At 36.4% G+C, this 16,718-nt stretch overlaps 2 protein-coding genes across 10 annotated transcripts; both read right to left on the bottom strand.

Annotated features, from left to right (window-relative positions):
* Positions 1–2,814: 2,814 nt before the first annotated feature.
* Positions 2,815–6,922, bottom strand: LOC115952774 (chaperone protein dnaJ 1, mitochondrial-like). The gene is made up of 4 exons (XM_031070034.1): positions 6,908–6,922; positions 5,212–5,268; positions 4,413–4,552; positions 2,815–2,863 (listed from the first exon to the last, which is right to left on the bottom strand). The coding sequence occupies exons 2-4, from the start codon at positions 5,251–5,253 to the stop codon at positions 2,815–2,817; spliced, it is 231 nt and encodes a 76-aa protein (XP_030925894.1). The 5' UTR covers positions 5,254–5,268; positions 6,908–6,922.
* Positions 6,923–9,151: 2,229 nt separating this feature from the next.
* On the bottom strand, positions 9,152–16,703 carry LOC115952773. Of its 9 annotated transcripts, none has more exons than XM_031070030.1 (9): positions 13,844–16,703; positions 13,678–13,716; positions 13,177–13,410; positions 12,988–13,075; positions 12,284–12,464; positions 10,694–10,757; positions 10,469–10,531; positions 10,303–10,375; positions 9,152–9,631 (listed from the first exon to the last, which is right to left on the bottom strand). In XM_031070030.1, the coding sequence occupies exon 1, from the start codon at positions 16,576–16,578 to the stop codon at positions 13,945–13,947; it is 2,634 nt and encodes an 877-aa protein (XP_030925890.1). In that variant the 5' UTR covers positions 16,579–16,703; the 3' UTR covers positions 9,152–9,631; positions 10,303–10,375; positions 10,469–10,531; positions 10,694–10,757; positions 12,284–12,464; positions 12,988–13,075; positions 13,177–13,410; positions 13,678–13,716; positions 13,844–13,944. The 9 variants fall into 9 exon arrangements, 8 of the variants coding, with proteins under 8 accessions (XP_030925890.1, XP_030925889.1, XP_030925888.1 ...); XM_031070029.1 differs by lacking the exon at positions 12,284–12,464 and having other exon boundaries at positions 13,177–13,208; positions 13,301–13,410; XM_031070028.1 differs by lacking the exon at positions 12,284–12,464 and having other exon boundaries at positions 13,177–13,205; positions 13,301–13,410.
* Positions 16,704–16,718: the final 15 nt, after the last annotated feature.

The following is a 16,718-nucleotide window of genomic DNA, read 5'->3' as shown; positions in this document are numbered from 1 at the left end:
TCACACAATAAACTGATCTATTTTATTTTATCTGTACTTTTTTCTTTCTTAATTTGGATTTTTTTTTTTTTTTTTGAAGAAACTGTTGATTTGGATTTTAGACAATTGGGGTTTTGTAAGTATTCAAATTTTCGGTTCGGTTTCGGTTTCGGTTTCGGTGCTGGATTTTTTCACCCGAAGCCGAACCGAACAAACCGAATATATATATATATTTATGTAATATTAATACATAACTGATCAGTGGCCTTAATGGTATGCTCCTTATGATTTAGCTAGCTGATCCCAGGTTCGAGCCTTCGTGCGGGACGTTTGTAGTTTTTGCTATTTAATTTTTTAAAACCCTAGTAGTAGCATAAATACCGAAATACCCCTGTTTAATCTTCCCTTTTCTTCAGCTGCCCTTTTCTTTCTTCAGCCGCTGCTCTCCCCATTTTTTTCTCTGTTTGTCTCTTCCTTTCTCGTTTCAATTTTTTCTCTCTACCCTTCGTTCCTTCCCCAATTTTCTTTCTGGTCTCTGCCCTTCTCAGTCCAGCCGCCTCATTCTTTTCTTTTCTTTTCTTTCTCTGAGTCCCATGGACCATGGCCATGCCTTTCTCGTCTCTCTAAGTCACATGTCTCTGTTCTTTCTTCAATTCACTACAAAGACATGGTGGTAGACTCAAGCATGGTGGTAGGCTCCTGCTATGGTGCAGCAACGGTAAAGTTCTGTCTGGACCCTTTTGCTAAATCAAAATATTTTCAATTTTTTGTTGGAATCTGTATGTAATACTGTAAATTGTTGAACAAATATTGTTGGAAATTTTTCTTTCTCTGTCATTCTGATTTGTTCAGCAGCTCTCTCTCTGTTACTCTATTTGTTTTTTATATGTGATTAAATTTAGGGTTTTGAAAATCTCAATAACCCTCTCTTTGGAAAACCGAAAATCGACCGAAACCGACTGAAACCGATATACACCGAAACCGATGGTTTTCCAGCCATTTCAGTCGGTTTCGGTTGAGAATTTCACAAACCGAAATATTCGGTTTCGGTTGGCCATACCTATACAAACCGACCGAAACCGAACCGAGCACACCCCTACAACTAATTAATGGGTCAAGGCAATATTTTGTTTTTTGGGTTTTTCTTTTCCAATTTAGGCTGTGTTTGGTTGCCGGAAAACGTTTTCCGGAAAATATGTATTTTCCGGAAATGCTAATTTCTGGAAAAGGAAAATATTTCTGTGTGTTTGGTTGCATTCCAAAAAATTTTCCGGAAAATATTTTCTAGTGTTTGGAAAAGAAGAAAGGAAAACACAAATTGTGACACAAGCCACAACCCGAAAACACAAATCCAGATCGCGCGATCGCGATTTCGCCGGCGGATCGCGATCTCGCCGGCGCGATCTCGCGAAGGCAAGATCGCGATCAACGTCGCGATCTCGCGACGGCGCGATCGCCATCAACGTCGCAATCTCGCGACGGCGCGATCTCGCGTTCGCGAGATCGCGATCGACGCTTCGCGAGATCGCGCCGTCGATCGCGATCTCGATCCGGCGCGATCTCGCGAAGGTAAGATCGCGATCAACGGCGCGATCTCGCCAACGACGCTTCGCGAGATCGCGCCGTCGATTGCGATCTCGATCCGGCGCGATCTCGCGAAGGCGAGATCGCGATCGACGCTTCGCGAGATCGCGATCAACGGCGCGATCTCGCGAAGCGTCGATCGCCGTCGTCGGACTGTTCTTATCCTCTCGCGGACTGGAGATCGGCGCGGATTGGTCTTCTCCCTCGCGCGCGCGCGCTCTCTCTCTTTTTCTGGAAATCGTTTGAAGTGAAAATAGAGACGGTAATTGATTTCCGTGGTCAAAGGCCGTTTTTTTCAGTCAACGGATTTCAATTTCCGGAAAATAGAATTTTCCGGACCAACCAAACACACCTATTTTCCGGAAAATCATTTCCGGAATTACTTTGAAGTGGATTCAAACACAGCCTTAATGTTTTGGGTTTTCTGTTCCATTTCTTTTTATAAGTTTAAATATTTGAGGATCAAATATAAATGTTTAAGGACTAAACTGGTAACCACCGAGCCTTCTAGCCCAGGTGATACCCGATCTCCCAATGATCTATCAACTCAGGGGTTCTATCCCTGTATAAACACTAACCTAGCAAAAAAAAAAAAAAAAAAAAAAGGGACTAAACTAGTAAACTCTACTCCATCTATTTGCTAATAACAAAAAGTTCTAAATTTTTTATTTTGGGAGGCCAAAATCTAAAATTTCAGGGGGCCTAGAAGTAAGTTGCAATTGATTTTTGTTTATTTTTGACAAATCTAATGGGAATTTCAAAAAGTCAAGGGGGCCATGTCCCCCTTGGCTCCGCCATTGTGTAAATGTACAGTACAAAAGACTTATAGAAAGTGAAGAAAATATATCATTAATTGGGTGTGTATATATTTCCTCTCTCTAATATGGAAGTAGATCTCACACATGTTAGTAAATATGCATGAACTAGATGCATGATTTATACCTAGCTTGAAGTGCCATTGAGAGTTTAGAGACTAGAGAGTTTGACGCGTTACCTTCCCAACTGCCACCTAAGACACTGGGTGAGAAAATAAGTATGTAATTGAATTTTTTTTTTTTTTTTTCCCTAATTCTAACCTGCCTGGTACAGGTACAACTTCTCCTTATCCACACATTATATATATACTAGTGTGGGTTGCACATACAAGGCACGTGCTGGCCCTTTAATGAGAAAATTTATATATATATATATATATATATTTTTTTTTTGTTGTTGAAGAAGTATGAAGTCATGTACTTGAATTTAAAATAGCTATTCCGCTAATTCTTCAAGTATAGCATGCTGGCGTTCATTTATTTCACTAAGAAATAGAATAAAACAGAACACAAGTGAGTCAATATAGCTCACTGAAGCAAATTAGCACCAGAACTTTAAAATATCACAGGAAAGAGAGAAAAAAACAAAGTTTGATGAAGAATTTTGCTTTAGTATAGTATTGGGAATGTAAAATACAATATCAGTCTTTGCAAAGAGCCGATTATCTGAAAGTCCTCATAAAAACGGGTGATAATATTACAGACATTAGTAAACTCAAGTGATCAGAATCCAGTCATTCACATAAGTACACTCCAATGGAAACAATATTCAAAAGCATGCCCTAAGAGCTCTTATTGGGGAACCTAGCCACACTGATGAACAAGACAAAAATAATAAAGAAAAAAGGAATAAGGCACAACAAAGATGAGCCTTCCTAAAAAATATAGTATATCAGTCACATAAATAGTTCCCAATTTTTTTTGGTAGGAAGGGGGGCCACAAATGGTAACTAACATGCACGAACAAATCAAATTAGAGGCAATACTTAAGGTATGTAAACAAGCCAAGTAGAAACATGAAGCCAATTCTGGTTGAACTTGGTTCCAGTTTGACCAATCCCAACTTCATAAGCAAAACGATTTCTTTATTAGTCTCAACAATTTCAAGAACTCAGAGAGAACATTACAACATTATGAGATACCACGGCTCTAATAACTGGCTTCTCTTTATCATAAGCAATCATGCATCAGCATTCTGATTTACCTTCAACTTCTCCCACTCTAAGGCAGTATGTCAAACTACATGATCTTACCGGGTTTCCTTAAACTTATGAATGGAAATATATATGATAATGAGTATAAACTTGGAAGCAACCATGAAGAAGAAAACTTCTTGATGGACACAAGTATGTATTCTAATGAACGTTCAGAAAACATAGAAACTATTTTGAGAGACAAAAGGTCTCTTCCATAAGCGTTTCATGTCTTAAGATACTTTCCTCTTGAAAAGTATAGTTGAGGTAAAACAGAAGTTCAATTTTCCAGGAGATATCTCTGTAGCAACTAAGTTACGACCGACAACAACAAACAAGCCTAGCACCCCCAAACCCCCCCCCCCCCCAACAAAAAATAAAATAAAATAAATAAATAAGTTGGCAACCAAGTTTGGACCACTTCAAGTGTGTGATCTACATAGACTGTATGTTTAGCAAGTCCTTGATTACCAAAAACTTTAAAGATAGAACTCCATCTACTGTTAAGAGTTTTTTTTTTTTTTTTTTTTTTTTTGGTATAAGAAATTAGAATTTATTATTGAAAAAAAAAAAAAGTAAAAAAGAAGACGCTATCCTAAATACACAAGATGTATAAAAAGGAAAAACCAGGAAGAGAACACAACAAGAAACGAAGGTTACAGTACCAAATACACCATTATAGAATGTCATTCATACAAAATCAATGAAGAAAAAATAACTCCCCTAATTACACATTAAGTTCAACATCATCATCTGTGGGTGCTATTGCAGAAATAGGCAGCAATAGAATATTTGAATATTTAGCTAGAATTATAAAAACAACAAAGAGTAAGAAGCCTACGTGGGAAAGTTAACACGGAAGCAAACATACTGATCTCCATGGTCTACAAGAAAGCCATGCTTTGGCAGTCCTGCAGCAACTAACAATATACCTTTGCCTCTTGGAACCAGAAGTTGTCCTAGCTGAACCCCTTTTGGTATCTGAGAAGGCCAAAATTGTAATGCATCAAAAGTCAGCGTCAAATTGAGCTGGTGCATGTCCAAACAAGGGCCAAGAGATATTGTGTACACCACCAGACATGGCCTGGCATATTTTTACATAAAAAGGTAGGAACTTACCCGCTGCAATGACTTCCAACATAGCAGTCTCAAGATAGCTAACATAACACTTTTAGCATAAATTAGAAGAAATATATTTCTTCTCTTTAATATTTAGTTGGAGGAATAGAGCACTGAAGATTCCAGTGCTGCATAATTTTTTTTTTTACTGCCATAGTGCCATGTCTACATTCAATTCTTCAAGACCTCACTAGTCACTACTACATGTCAATTTCACATCATATCTGTGACTCATGACCAAGTTCATGCTAAAAGTTTGCCACTATTTTGTCAAATTAGCTCATTTTATCTGACAATATTTGATCCTTTGATCCCTTTTCTTAAACTATAGCACTTCCTATGCCTTCACAGTGAATCTTTAAAATAAAAGTTAAGCCATATTTCAACAGATTCCATTCCCATCACTGTTACACTGTTTATAAAAAATCAAGCAGTTTCCTTAGAATATGGAGAGGAAAGAAACATTCTGTTAAACAAAAAATAACAAACAAAAAGAACAATATAAAGGATAAAATTATTACTTTTAGTTGCGTCTTCCCTGATAAAGTTGGCACATCGACCATGCCACCCAGAATAGCCTGAAAAAAGTTCAAAACTCAAATTAATTGACCAAAGTATATTTATCCAAAAATAAAAATAAAAATAAATAAAGAAAGAAGAAGATAAAGTTCATTTTACACCATCTAAGTTTGGCGTAGTTGCCATTTTGGACCTGAAGTTTCAATTGTTAATTTCGTCATCCAATTATACAATTGTTGTCAATGTGGTCCTTCCATCCACTGCCGTTAAAAAAAGTTGCCATTAACCCCATGAAAAAGACATCGTTTTCTTTTTTCCAGTTTTTCAATACAATTTTTTTTAATAAGTACTAAAAAATATTAAAATCTTTCAAATAAAAAATTGAACTTTAATATTTTTTATAAAAATATTCTTTCACTCTTTCCCCTCTTTCCCTCTTTGTTTCTCTTTATTCTTTTCTCTTCTTCGCTCTCTCTTTCTCAATCTAGCCCATCCAAGCTTCTCTCTCATCTCACTCTAGTATGGTCATGGACAGTTTGGTCTTGCCAATGAGAACCAGTTGGTTATTATGTTTCACACCAATTCAACCTTTCCATGGGACTGCGAAATCCTTTTGCCTCTCAACTCTAGTGGGTCATTCTTTTCTTTTGAGGTCCTACATTCCCCCACCTGCTCATCTTTGCTGCCCCATTTTCAAACTTCCCCAATAAACTCTCTCTCTCTCTCTCTCTCTTTGATAATTCAATTGTTACCTATGGGGAGGGGGAATTTGAACTATAGTTCTACTTTTTAAAGGAGAATAAGCAATATCATTGAGCTACAAGACTCTTGAAAACTCTCTTTTATGTATTTTCTGCAACCAAATATCTTTTTCTTTTTTTTTTTCTTCAATCTTGGTTTTCATTTCTTCGTAATATTCTTTGTTTAAAGGTCATAAAAGATCACAGTTCTAATATTGTATATGTCTAACATTGTTAATGAAATCCTTCATGAGTTGCTCACCAAATCATGAAATGTATAGTACGCAAAAATCCCCTTGATGACCACCTATACCCACAGTATGGTTCAAATCAAGGTCAAAAGGGACAAATTGAAAATTATACAGCAGCAGCTTGAAACTTCATAATTGAAAATATATGTCTATGATGTTGGTTTTGATGAGGGAGTTTGGGTCTCCGCAGTTATGGTTTTGGCCTTAGGCAGTGGCTGCTTATGGTGAGTTTGAAGGTCAGCATGGCCAGTGGCGTTTGCTTGGGGTTCTGTTGTGATGGCTCAGCGAATGGCGTTTGCTAGGCCCCCATTGGAGATTTGCACTTGGCAGGGTGGTGGTACTGCTGCAGTGCAAGGTGTTGGGGATTTGGCACAGGTGTAGAATTTTTTATGAATTTATTTTTTTTTTGAAAAAAGGTAGTTATTGAAAAAGTATAGTAGTTTTATTTTTTTATGAGTGTATTTTCTATTATACTTTTTTAACATTAGTGGATAGAAGGTCCACATTGACAAAATTTGCAAAATTTGAGGACAAAATTGGCAAAATTGAAACTTTAAAGACCAAAAAAACAATTACCATAATTTAGAAAGTATAAAATGAACTTTTAGCTTTTTTTATTAAAAAAACAAGTACACTATGCAAATGATAATGTTCGCATTTTTTAATGTGGAAGGAAATTAAGTTTTTCAAGTGTGACAGGTATTTACATAAAGATTTAGTTCTCACTTAGGTAAAGCTGATATTAGAGTTCACACTTCACATAGATATCTGCACCGTCTCTAGTAAAGACAGGATCTTCAGCAATCTAATTTACCAAAACAACAGAAAGTTCAGAAGGACTATGACAAAAGGCAGCCACAACCGACAAAAAGCATCCACATAAGCAAGCATTCCTCTTTTAGTCAAGTTCAAGTAAATTCACATTCTATGCCTCAAACATAGGTGTCCAGAGACGGTCAAAGAAACTAAAATTTCCGAAAGAAAAGTTATTGCACTGCAAAGATAGCATATTGCTGCTTATCAAGTTCATGACAACATATAATGCATATTAATAATATAAAGTCAATCTAAAGGAAGTAATAGGAAGGGGCTTGCTTTAATTGTGATAAACTGGAATGGGAAATGTTACGTTTCCTTTTTTGTGTTTCACTCATAAAAAAGAAAAAAAGTTGTTAAAAAAATTGCCAAAACAGATAAAAAAAATTGCCAAAAACTGAAAAACTACTAAAAGTTGAAAAAATTACCCAACAAATTACCCAAAAGTGTGTCGTTAACGGGCACCTTATGGTGCCCGTTAACGCAACCCAACTGGAATTGCACTGATGAGTTCACGAAAATACTCTGCTTCTGTGACAGACAACTAAAGTGCAGGAACAATGTACCGAATGATTATCTATGCTATAAGCACCTTTATCTTAAATATGCAAATGAGAGTTGCAGGCCATTGAAATGCACGTGAAACATTGCAAACAAGATGGCTTTTTCTTTAGTTTTTCATTGGAGGGAGAGAGCAAGAGAGAAATCATTATTTTAAATGAGACAGAATAACTTTTGAACTTTTTTGGTTGGTAATAAATTGGCTAATCTAATTTCTCCATGCAACAAGGAAAAATGAAACTAAACAAGGCATTATTATGTTCCTTAAAATAATGAGAGAGTAATTTTCAAAAGCAGGCTTAGAAAAATTAAATTGTTGGTTTCAGTTACTGTACAGTAGGTTAGCATAATTTGCAAAACAGAAAATGAAAGGATGTCTACCAAGTCTTAGTTCATAAGATTTAACAATGAGTGGTCGTTTGTATCCTTCATTAGTTCTCTCTATGAGTCGTCTTTTGTATCGAGTCTCATAGATGGTGACTTTTTTCAATCCTTCAAAGAGTCAATTCATATGTAGATATTATTTCAATTGTAATTCTTTAGGCTACTTCATGTATTTTTCCATGAATTAATCTCATTTCAATAAAATTAATACCTATAAAAATAAAACAATGTTCACAATTAGTTTATTATTGTTCATACCTATCCAAAAAAAAAAAAGTATATTATTGTTCGTTTGCCCTCAAGACCAGGCTGAGAAAATATATTTAGAACAAAAAAAGTACACCACTTTTTTTTCACGTGGACCCCATCTTTGATTTGACTGACCCAGGACTTTTTTGTAAGTAAGTGTATGCACCAATTTATGATAAATGCAGTAAAGTAAAAGAAATTTGTATTGATGTTATTCTAATTATCTGGATAGATCAGCCTTCAGACACTAGAATATCCTTGAGACAACTAGGCAGAATCCAGGGACTAAGAGATCTGAAACAGTCCATATAATTAGCAAAATATAACAAATGCAAGTCTATTCTATAGAAGCTTTTTGAAAATTAAAAATCATAGTTTACTTATGTTTCCAATACATTTTTAATTGACATCAATGACCAAATATTTAACCAAGGAAATAATAGAAGCATCATATCAAAGTTTAGGTAAGATTCAAAGTACTATCAAGGTTGGACAGTGGCTTGCTATGTCACATGATTTTAAATACAGAGCAAGCTACCATTTAAAAATTCACTTCATTATGGTAAAAAAATTCCAATGGAAATAATGAACAAATTGGTAGGTGATATACACACACACATTGATAAATAAACAAATTAGGAGGTGATACATGTGCACAGTGTTTAGTTATTGATTAAACTTAATTCAGAGAGTGAGAAAGATCCAAGTGCTTTGCTTATATATCATGACAGATTATTAGGACTACTCAACAGAAAACAAGAACAAAAATCATGCCCTTTTCTTTTTCTTTTTCTTTTGTTCGCTTCTTTTCTAAAAATTTTCATAGACAACGGATATGCTGTTTCCCACCATCTCCACAACCTAGAAACCTCACTTACTGAATTTCAACTACTTTTACCATCATGAAAACTTATAAGAAATTGCAAGCATACAATCTTCCAGACTCCAGCAACAAATCTTTGAATAAGCTATATAATCAATAAGTAAAACTAGTTTAGAGAGAGATCCAAGTGCATTTACTCATACAATATGAGAGATTAGGACTACCCAACTGATTTTTTTCTTTTTTTCTTTTTTGGATAAGTAAAAGAGTAACAGGGCTACCCAACTGAAAACTAGAACAAAAATCATGCTTTTTTTTTTTTGGTTTTATTTTTCATAGAAAAAGGTTATATGCTGTTGCCCACCATCTCCCAACCTAGGAACCTCCCTTAATGAACTTTCACTTATTTTACCATCATAGAAACTAATAAGAAGTTGCAATCACACACTCTTCCAGACTCCAGCAATGAATCTTTGAGTAAGCTATATTATGAATAAGTAAAACTATGCCTTTAGCTTAATGAATAAGTTCCCAGGTTGACTTCCACGTCCTCCATTACCAGCTCCTGGTACATGAATCGTATCTCCAGAGTCCACACCTAATCCATTTAGAAAATAGAAATAATGATAAGATAAAATACATGAACTCCTACCAATAAGATCTATCTATAACGGTTATTTGTCATTTGAGATAGATCACAACAAAAGGGAGGTTTTTCAGTAAAAACTTTTATTTTCCCCTTCTTTTCACCCTGTAAGGCATTCTTTATTCAATTTCAACTCCAATTCCTATGTGTCTCCAGTCATATCGCTTTTCAATTTTTCAAAAGTTTGTGTTATTATGTAAACCTTGCATTCATGTCAAAGACAGAACCACTGCCTGTTCTTGTCATAGAGAAGATTCAATTAATGATAAATGAAAGAGAGAGAAAAATATAATAAAGAAAATCGCACCAAACTTCCATAACCATTAATGCCATATAACCTCTCAAAAATATTTTTCCCAATTTTAAAATCATATATTGAACATGTAGATGTGTCCGGACAATATTTATTGGGCCAACCTAATAAAAAGAAACATGTTTCTGATTATTACTAAATGATAATATATGTGATAATTCCTTTGCAGCCTCTCTTTTTTTTTTTTTCTTTTTTTCTTTCTTTCCTTTTATTTGCTAGAATTAGATGTATGATTTTCCTTTGCCACATCCCCAGGCCATGTCAGCTACATCTTTAGTGAATTCTTAAAAGAAAAGAGTCTAAGACCAACCTGCTGGAATTGTAACTTTAATCTCCTTTACACCTTCAACCATCCCTGATCCTCTACATGACATACAGTGTTCCTGCACCAGATGAATTAAAAAATCATTAACATATCTTATAATTAAATCAAGAATCAAGCTCAATAAAGTTATTCACTGAAATTCATATCAGACCTTAATGATTTAGCCAGACCCTTTACAAGAGCCACACCTTGATGTAAACAGAGGAATTGTTACCTGGTTGATGATTTAGATAGGATTAGAAGCAAAAGAACATTCAAACTATTAACCTGTCACACTTCCAAAATAAAAGGCAAAAGAAATCCTCCTCACAACATGAGTCCTTTCAGAATGATTTATCTACTAATCATCATCAATGTAGATCTTCAAAGCACTTACACTCCCTGTGCCTCCGCAAGTTGGACAAACTTTTGTCTTGGCATCAGGTGGATAGCCACGCCATCTACATCATGAGATAAACACGAAGATAAGAGCAGCCCAATCATTTATACCAAGTAATCAACAGACTTAAAAGGGGATTACATAAAGGGCACGAATAAGATCAAAGCATGCTTTACTTTAAACATGTTCATCAAAGCAAAGCAATATTTTGAATATCCAATTGCTCATAATCGGTTCAAAATTTTTACAATAGACTTGTGGTAATTAGGTTTTCATTGATAATGAAATAAAATTAGAGCTAAGGACTCTACATGATTGGATGAAAGCCTTGAATCCACTTTCTTTCATGAATTTCTTGGAATTGTTAAACCTTCTAACTTTTAGATGCTAATTAAATGTATTCCAAAAAAATGGTTTTCCCCTGATATGCTTCCTCTACTGCTATCTAGAGAGAAAGGGAAAAAAATTGTAATCACAATTATTTGATATGGCCAAGCTTTATCTCAGCTTTACCATCAACTTTAAAGGTGACAAGAAAACACCTTGCTATATTCTTCCAGTCTGATTGAATTTTCTCCATTGAGCTTTGTTTGGCAACTTGGTATCACAAAGTATTATTTATATTACTAATGTTCTAATAATGATTAAATTCACCATTTCATAATAGTTTTAGCTTTTGGGACAAGTAATTATCATGATATCAAAGCTTGTAGTCCTGAATTCAAACCTTGTCTCTAATCTACCACCCATTTGAACAGATAAAATCTCATGTGTTGCACCCCACTTATTAAGCGGGAGTTTGAGCCCACAAATGAGGAGGAATGTTAGAATGATAGTTAAACGATTAGATTCACCACTCCTAACAACTTAAGTTTGGGGACAAGTGATACTTTATCAGAACATAAAGCAGTTTAAAAAGGGAAAAACTGCCGCCGGGGGGGGGGGGGGGGTGTTAACAACAACAACAAAAGAAAACCCTTCTTCCAGAGGTGCGCCTGGTAAAAATGCACTACACTAAACTTGATTTTATGAGCACAATTAGTTGCTACGTTACTATAAACTTTGTTTAAGTACTGACTTGTAAATTTCTAGGATGTAGGCTCTGTTTATCAAGCCATCATGGTATAGAATGTTTTAAGGCATGAGCTTACATCATTAACTATCCCTTGAAGATTGTTTTCCTCACAGTCTTTAATCCCCACACTCCTCATCCCCTTCCAATCCTATCAAATTAAATCAAAAAAATTTATAAAAAAGAAATGGCCAGGAGCTTCTCCCCATCTTGCCTCGCCTGTTTTCAAATTGACCCCTATGCCCCCCTTCTTCATTCTAGCTCTTCCCCACATCTAGTTTCAAAGTGATAACAATTTCATTTTGACAAGTCCGGGTTTAAAGTAAATGGCTTGAAGGAAATTTTGAGCAAGTGCTGATGCTAAACATATGTAGCAGCAAGCTGGATAAACAGGCAAAAAGAGAAGGTGTCGAAAACTCCTCCACCTCCTACAACTACGCAGGAGCAGTCATCCACTACTAGCACTGATACATTTAATCTTGACTGGTTGGGATTTCAGGCATATTCTCCTATACCTCCACACGGGTTCTTAGCATCAAGTCCCCAGGCTCCCCATGTATGCTTCCATGTTCATATGTAGCAATGTATCCACACGGTGACAAATATGTTCACCATCCATTCCGCCAAGATCTTGTCCTTTTAGTCCTTTTGCCATGCCTTCTCCAAATGGGATGGCTGAGGCTTCTGGAAATACACCTGGCAACATGAACACAGATGGTACATCTGCTAATAGAGTTTATTCTAAAAGTTCTGCGAATGCAAGTGAAAGTACAAGTGACGGAAGTGACATATTCTTAGCAAGACTCAACTGAAATCAGTGAGTGGATAAGATTCTATGGAAGATGGTCAATAGATTGTCCTCAAACCTATTACATCTCAAATTCAATTATAATTAAGTTAGGCTACTTGAATACTTATTATCCTCTATTTACATTCATGTAATTGACTTTTAATCCCATTTTACAGTAGGCCTTCAAGAATTGTTTCCAGGGACCTGAAACTGACAGATTTGGTAAGCTATAACACAAACAAGCACTTAAGCTGCAGGACACTGATAATTTAGAAAACATCATAGCAAGTTTTTTAAAAAATTCCCTAAATTAGCATGTGGAGTTAGAAGGAACCCATAAAAATTCTTACTTATACATTTAGAATAAGGGCCCTTTCTGCAGTGATATCACACACATAATTAATTCCAACAAAATATGAGTTTACTTACAGCAAGAATCACAGGGCACAAATGCATCAAAAGACAGATCCTTTGTGCATCCTTTTACAGCTTCAGAAAAGGAGAGTGACAGCTCGACCTAGGAAATTTCAAAAAAGATTAAGATCACATGTTTTACCAAGGTAATACAGGAAATTAGCCTCATTTCATAGTTGGAAACTAAAGGCAAAAGGAGTTCACCTGGATATCAGATACAAATGGATTGGCCTCTTCTTCAAAGATCCGTAAGGTATCAAATGACTTTTAAATCTATCCATAACAAATTGACAATAGACTGTATTACATTTAAGGTTATGAAAACTACCTCGGAGAATATTTTATGGAATGAATCAGAGAAATGAGTTTGATAAGCATATCTAAACCCCTCTGCATCACCAGCAGCAATTCTACGTTTTCTTTACCTTGTGTGCGCTTCTTTATTGGAAATAAAGATACATAAAAGAATTCAGTTAGTTTGAAAACCTTAAATAGGAGATACAGGCTTTAAATTGCAGAAATTTTGAAAATTTCAACAGACACAAACTCAGCAGCAACCACTGGATGGACGACAAACATTATCACATTAATGAATGCACAACAAAGACAATAACCACAAAAACTAGCATAAGTTGACAGCCAAAAAAAAATGATAATAATATAAAGATCACGGATAAGCAAAGGAAGAAAGAAAAAAGTTCTTACCCTATCATACTGTGCCCTCTTCTCAGAATCATTTAAAATCTGAAATTCACCACAACAAAATGATGAACAAGATTACCAATTATATGCAAATTTAGGCAATTTAAGATATCGTGTACACCAACTGACATGGCCTGGCATATTTTTACATAAAAAGGTAGGAACTTACAGAATCATAACAATGAGAAAAATTTCAGAGCTGCCATCATATCACTAAAATCATCTTCCGAGAGGGGAATGTTTACAAATTTAGGGGAGAAAATCTAACTGTCATGCTGATTGCTTTTGGAATTTAGACTCTGTGCAAAATTGCTGATATAAATTAAATCCGTCTTGCCATTTAGACCATTTCTTCTTCAAAACTTTGTATATCTTTGATTCATTTCGCCCGAAGTTCTTGGCAGAAGTATCAAATCTCAAATCAACAGGGCAGAGATCATCAAACAGTTCTGGTCCAATGGTTTCCACCAAGCCATTAGGAACATGCTTCTTCTCAGGCACTTTAAAAATCAGGTTATCAAATTTCTCATCCTTAAAGACATTGTCCTGTACGTGATCCATGGTAGAGCACTTAAATGCAACTGGATGGTATAAACAAAAAGGTTTTGGTTTTTGAGAACTACCCCACATATCTTCTCTTTCATCAGCAAGGGAGATAGCTTGGTCACCATGAAGCTCACAACTAGAATATGACAAGGCCATTTCACTGGCCACCTGCTTGATTTCATCACATTGTAGGCTAATTTCCCTCTCTAATGAAAATACACCTGCTTCTTCTTCCGATTCTGAGTGGCCATTACGATACTCATGAAGTGTAAGTAAAATAGGAAAAGGAAGTACTGGACCCACTAGAGCATCATCTCGCTGCACTTTGTGTGACCACTTATTGCTACGGCATGAAGGCCTTCTTAAGAAGAAAGGAGGCAATTGAGGTAGGTCAGGGACAACTAGAAATTCCAAAGATACTTTTTTCTGGTCCAAAAGTACCTCAAGGAACTCTGAGTAGTTGGAATAGGCCAGTTGTAAGAGTTCCATTGGCAGGCCTGCCCACAACCTTCTCAAAGCAACCTCATGTATGCTTGCTGGCGAGCTAATGTCATTAAAAACAACAGAAACTGCAGGAGGCGATCTCAATCGACCAAACCCACAAGCCTTCAACTTCTCACACAAGATTTCATGAGATTCTGAGCTAAAAGATTCCTTTTCTCGAGGACCCTTGCAAGGATTTTTCAATTTTGAAACCAGGACTTCAGTTAGACTACCATTCAAATATGCAGAGAGTTTATCAAGTTTCACGTACTTAAATCTTCTAGGAAATTTGTACTCCTCATCATCCATAATATACAGGGAATTATCTTTAAAATGGAACCGCTCTGTGTGAAGTTCTTTCAACTTCCACGAGGCACAATAGCTTTGTGATTCAAGCTTCCCTGATGATATAAGTCTTATCAATGTAAAACCACCAAATTCATTCGACTCGGAAAGCATTGCTGATAGATCTTTGTTTAAAATGACAAAACCCAAAGCCAATTCCTTCTTATGCTGCCAATCAATCCATTTAGGAAGATCATCCTTCAAAATCTCCTCTCTCACAAGACAACTTCCACATTGACACTCACGACCCGACAATAAGAGATCTGAAGGAAGCTCCCATGCATAATGGGTTTTCAAAACTTTCGAAACTTCAGAAATAATGGATCCTCTCGGAGTTGGTATAGTAGGTCCATAACAAAATAGATTAAACTCACAATTCTGAAAAGATCCCAATATTATACAAAAACCCGATTTAGAAGCCCACCTATATTTATCATCCCTTGAGTTTGATCTCAATTCCGATAATCTAAATACATTAATATGGCACGGATTATCAAGACCGTGAGCCCATTGCAACAACGGCATCATTGGTTTCCGCACATCACAAAGAACCAACAAACTATCTGAGGCCAATGCAAAATAGAAACCATCAGATCCTGCCATTGTAAACGTAAGGAACCGTTCATTTTGAACCGAAGTATACATCCTCAGCATCTCAACCTTAGCTAAACAACTCACAGTACACCCATCAAACCTCAAATCGACCAAGAAAACTGCATCAGACCGGGCAACAATCAAAATCCTAGGATGCCAACTGAATTCACAGCTCAACCATTTACAGTTCCCCGAATCAGAATCAGCATCCCACGATACAAGCAACTTAGTCCCTCTAAAACGTGCATTGGAATTGAAAGTCCTACTTCTTCTAAAACAAGACTCCAAATCAAACAAGAACAAAGCACCACTTTCTAACAAAACTACACTCTCCTCGGGTATATGTGGACTCCAACAAGCATATACAACAGAGCTAGTCTTAAAAACCTTAGAACCTAAACAAAAGACTCTGGGAAATTTACCAGAATTATGAATTTCCTGAACAACAAACCAATGCACAGAGCACAATGTAGAAGCCAGCAAATACCCAACAACAGTGGAATGATTATGATTATGATTATTACCTGGATAGGGAAAGGGGTTGGGGTTAACCGCAATCCTGAGAATGCGGTACTCGAACCCGGTAGTTTCGTGTAAAACCTCATCGTCTTTGGCGCCGCAGGTGTCGAAACGGGAAGCTTTGATAGAGAGAAGCAAGAAGCCGAGTCGGTCGGAGTTGGGACCGGTGGGGAAGAAGAGAAGGAGGGAGTTGGAAAGAGGGAGGCGAAGGAAGGAGAGGAGGTTGTGGGTTTGGAGGAAAGGCGGTGGTGGGTTTGGGAGAGATGGAGAGGTGAAGAGAACAGAAAGGGTTTTGGGTTTAGGGTTGAAGAAGAGTGGACCCAGTATGGGTTTTGAGTCTGAATCTGTGAGGAGAAGTGGAGGTTTGAAAACTGATGATATTGGGAAGAGGGATTTCCAGTCAGACGAGAGCTCCATTTTTCAACCTGAACCTCTCTCTGCGTAGATAATAGAACTGTTCTTATTTGTTCACTTCAATGTTCAAATCGCAGGGGCACGCAAAGGGAAGTTAGCCGCTCAGCTCAACCAAGTTACCAAAATAGAAAAAAAAGTAAAGA

Source organism: Quercus lobata, chromosome 7, assembly GCF_001633185.2.
Source record: "Quercus lobata isolate SW786 chromosome 7, ValleyOak3.0 Primary Assembly, whole genome shotgun sequence".
NCBI lineage: Eukaryota > Viridiplantae > Streptophyta > Magnoliopsida > Fagales > Fagaceae > Quercus > Quercus lobata.
The sequence above is the reverse complement of the archived record's forward strand: the minus strand, read 5'-3'. Positions and strand labels throughout refer to the sequence as shown.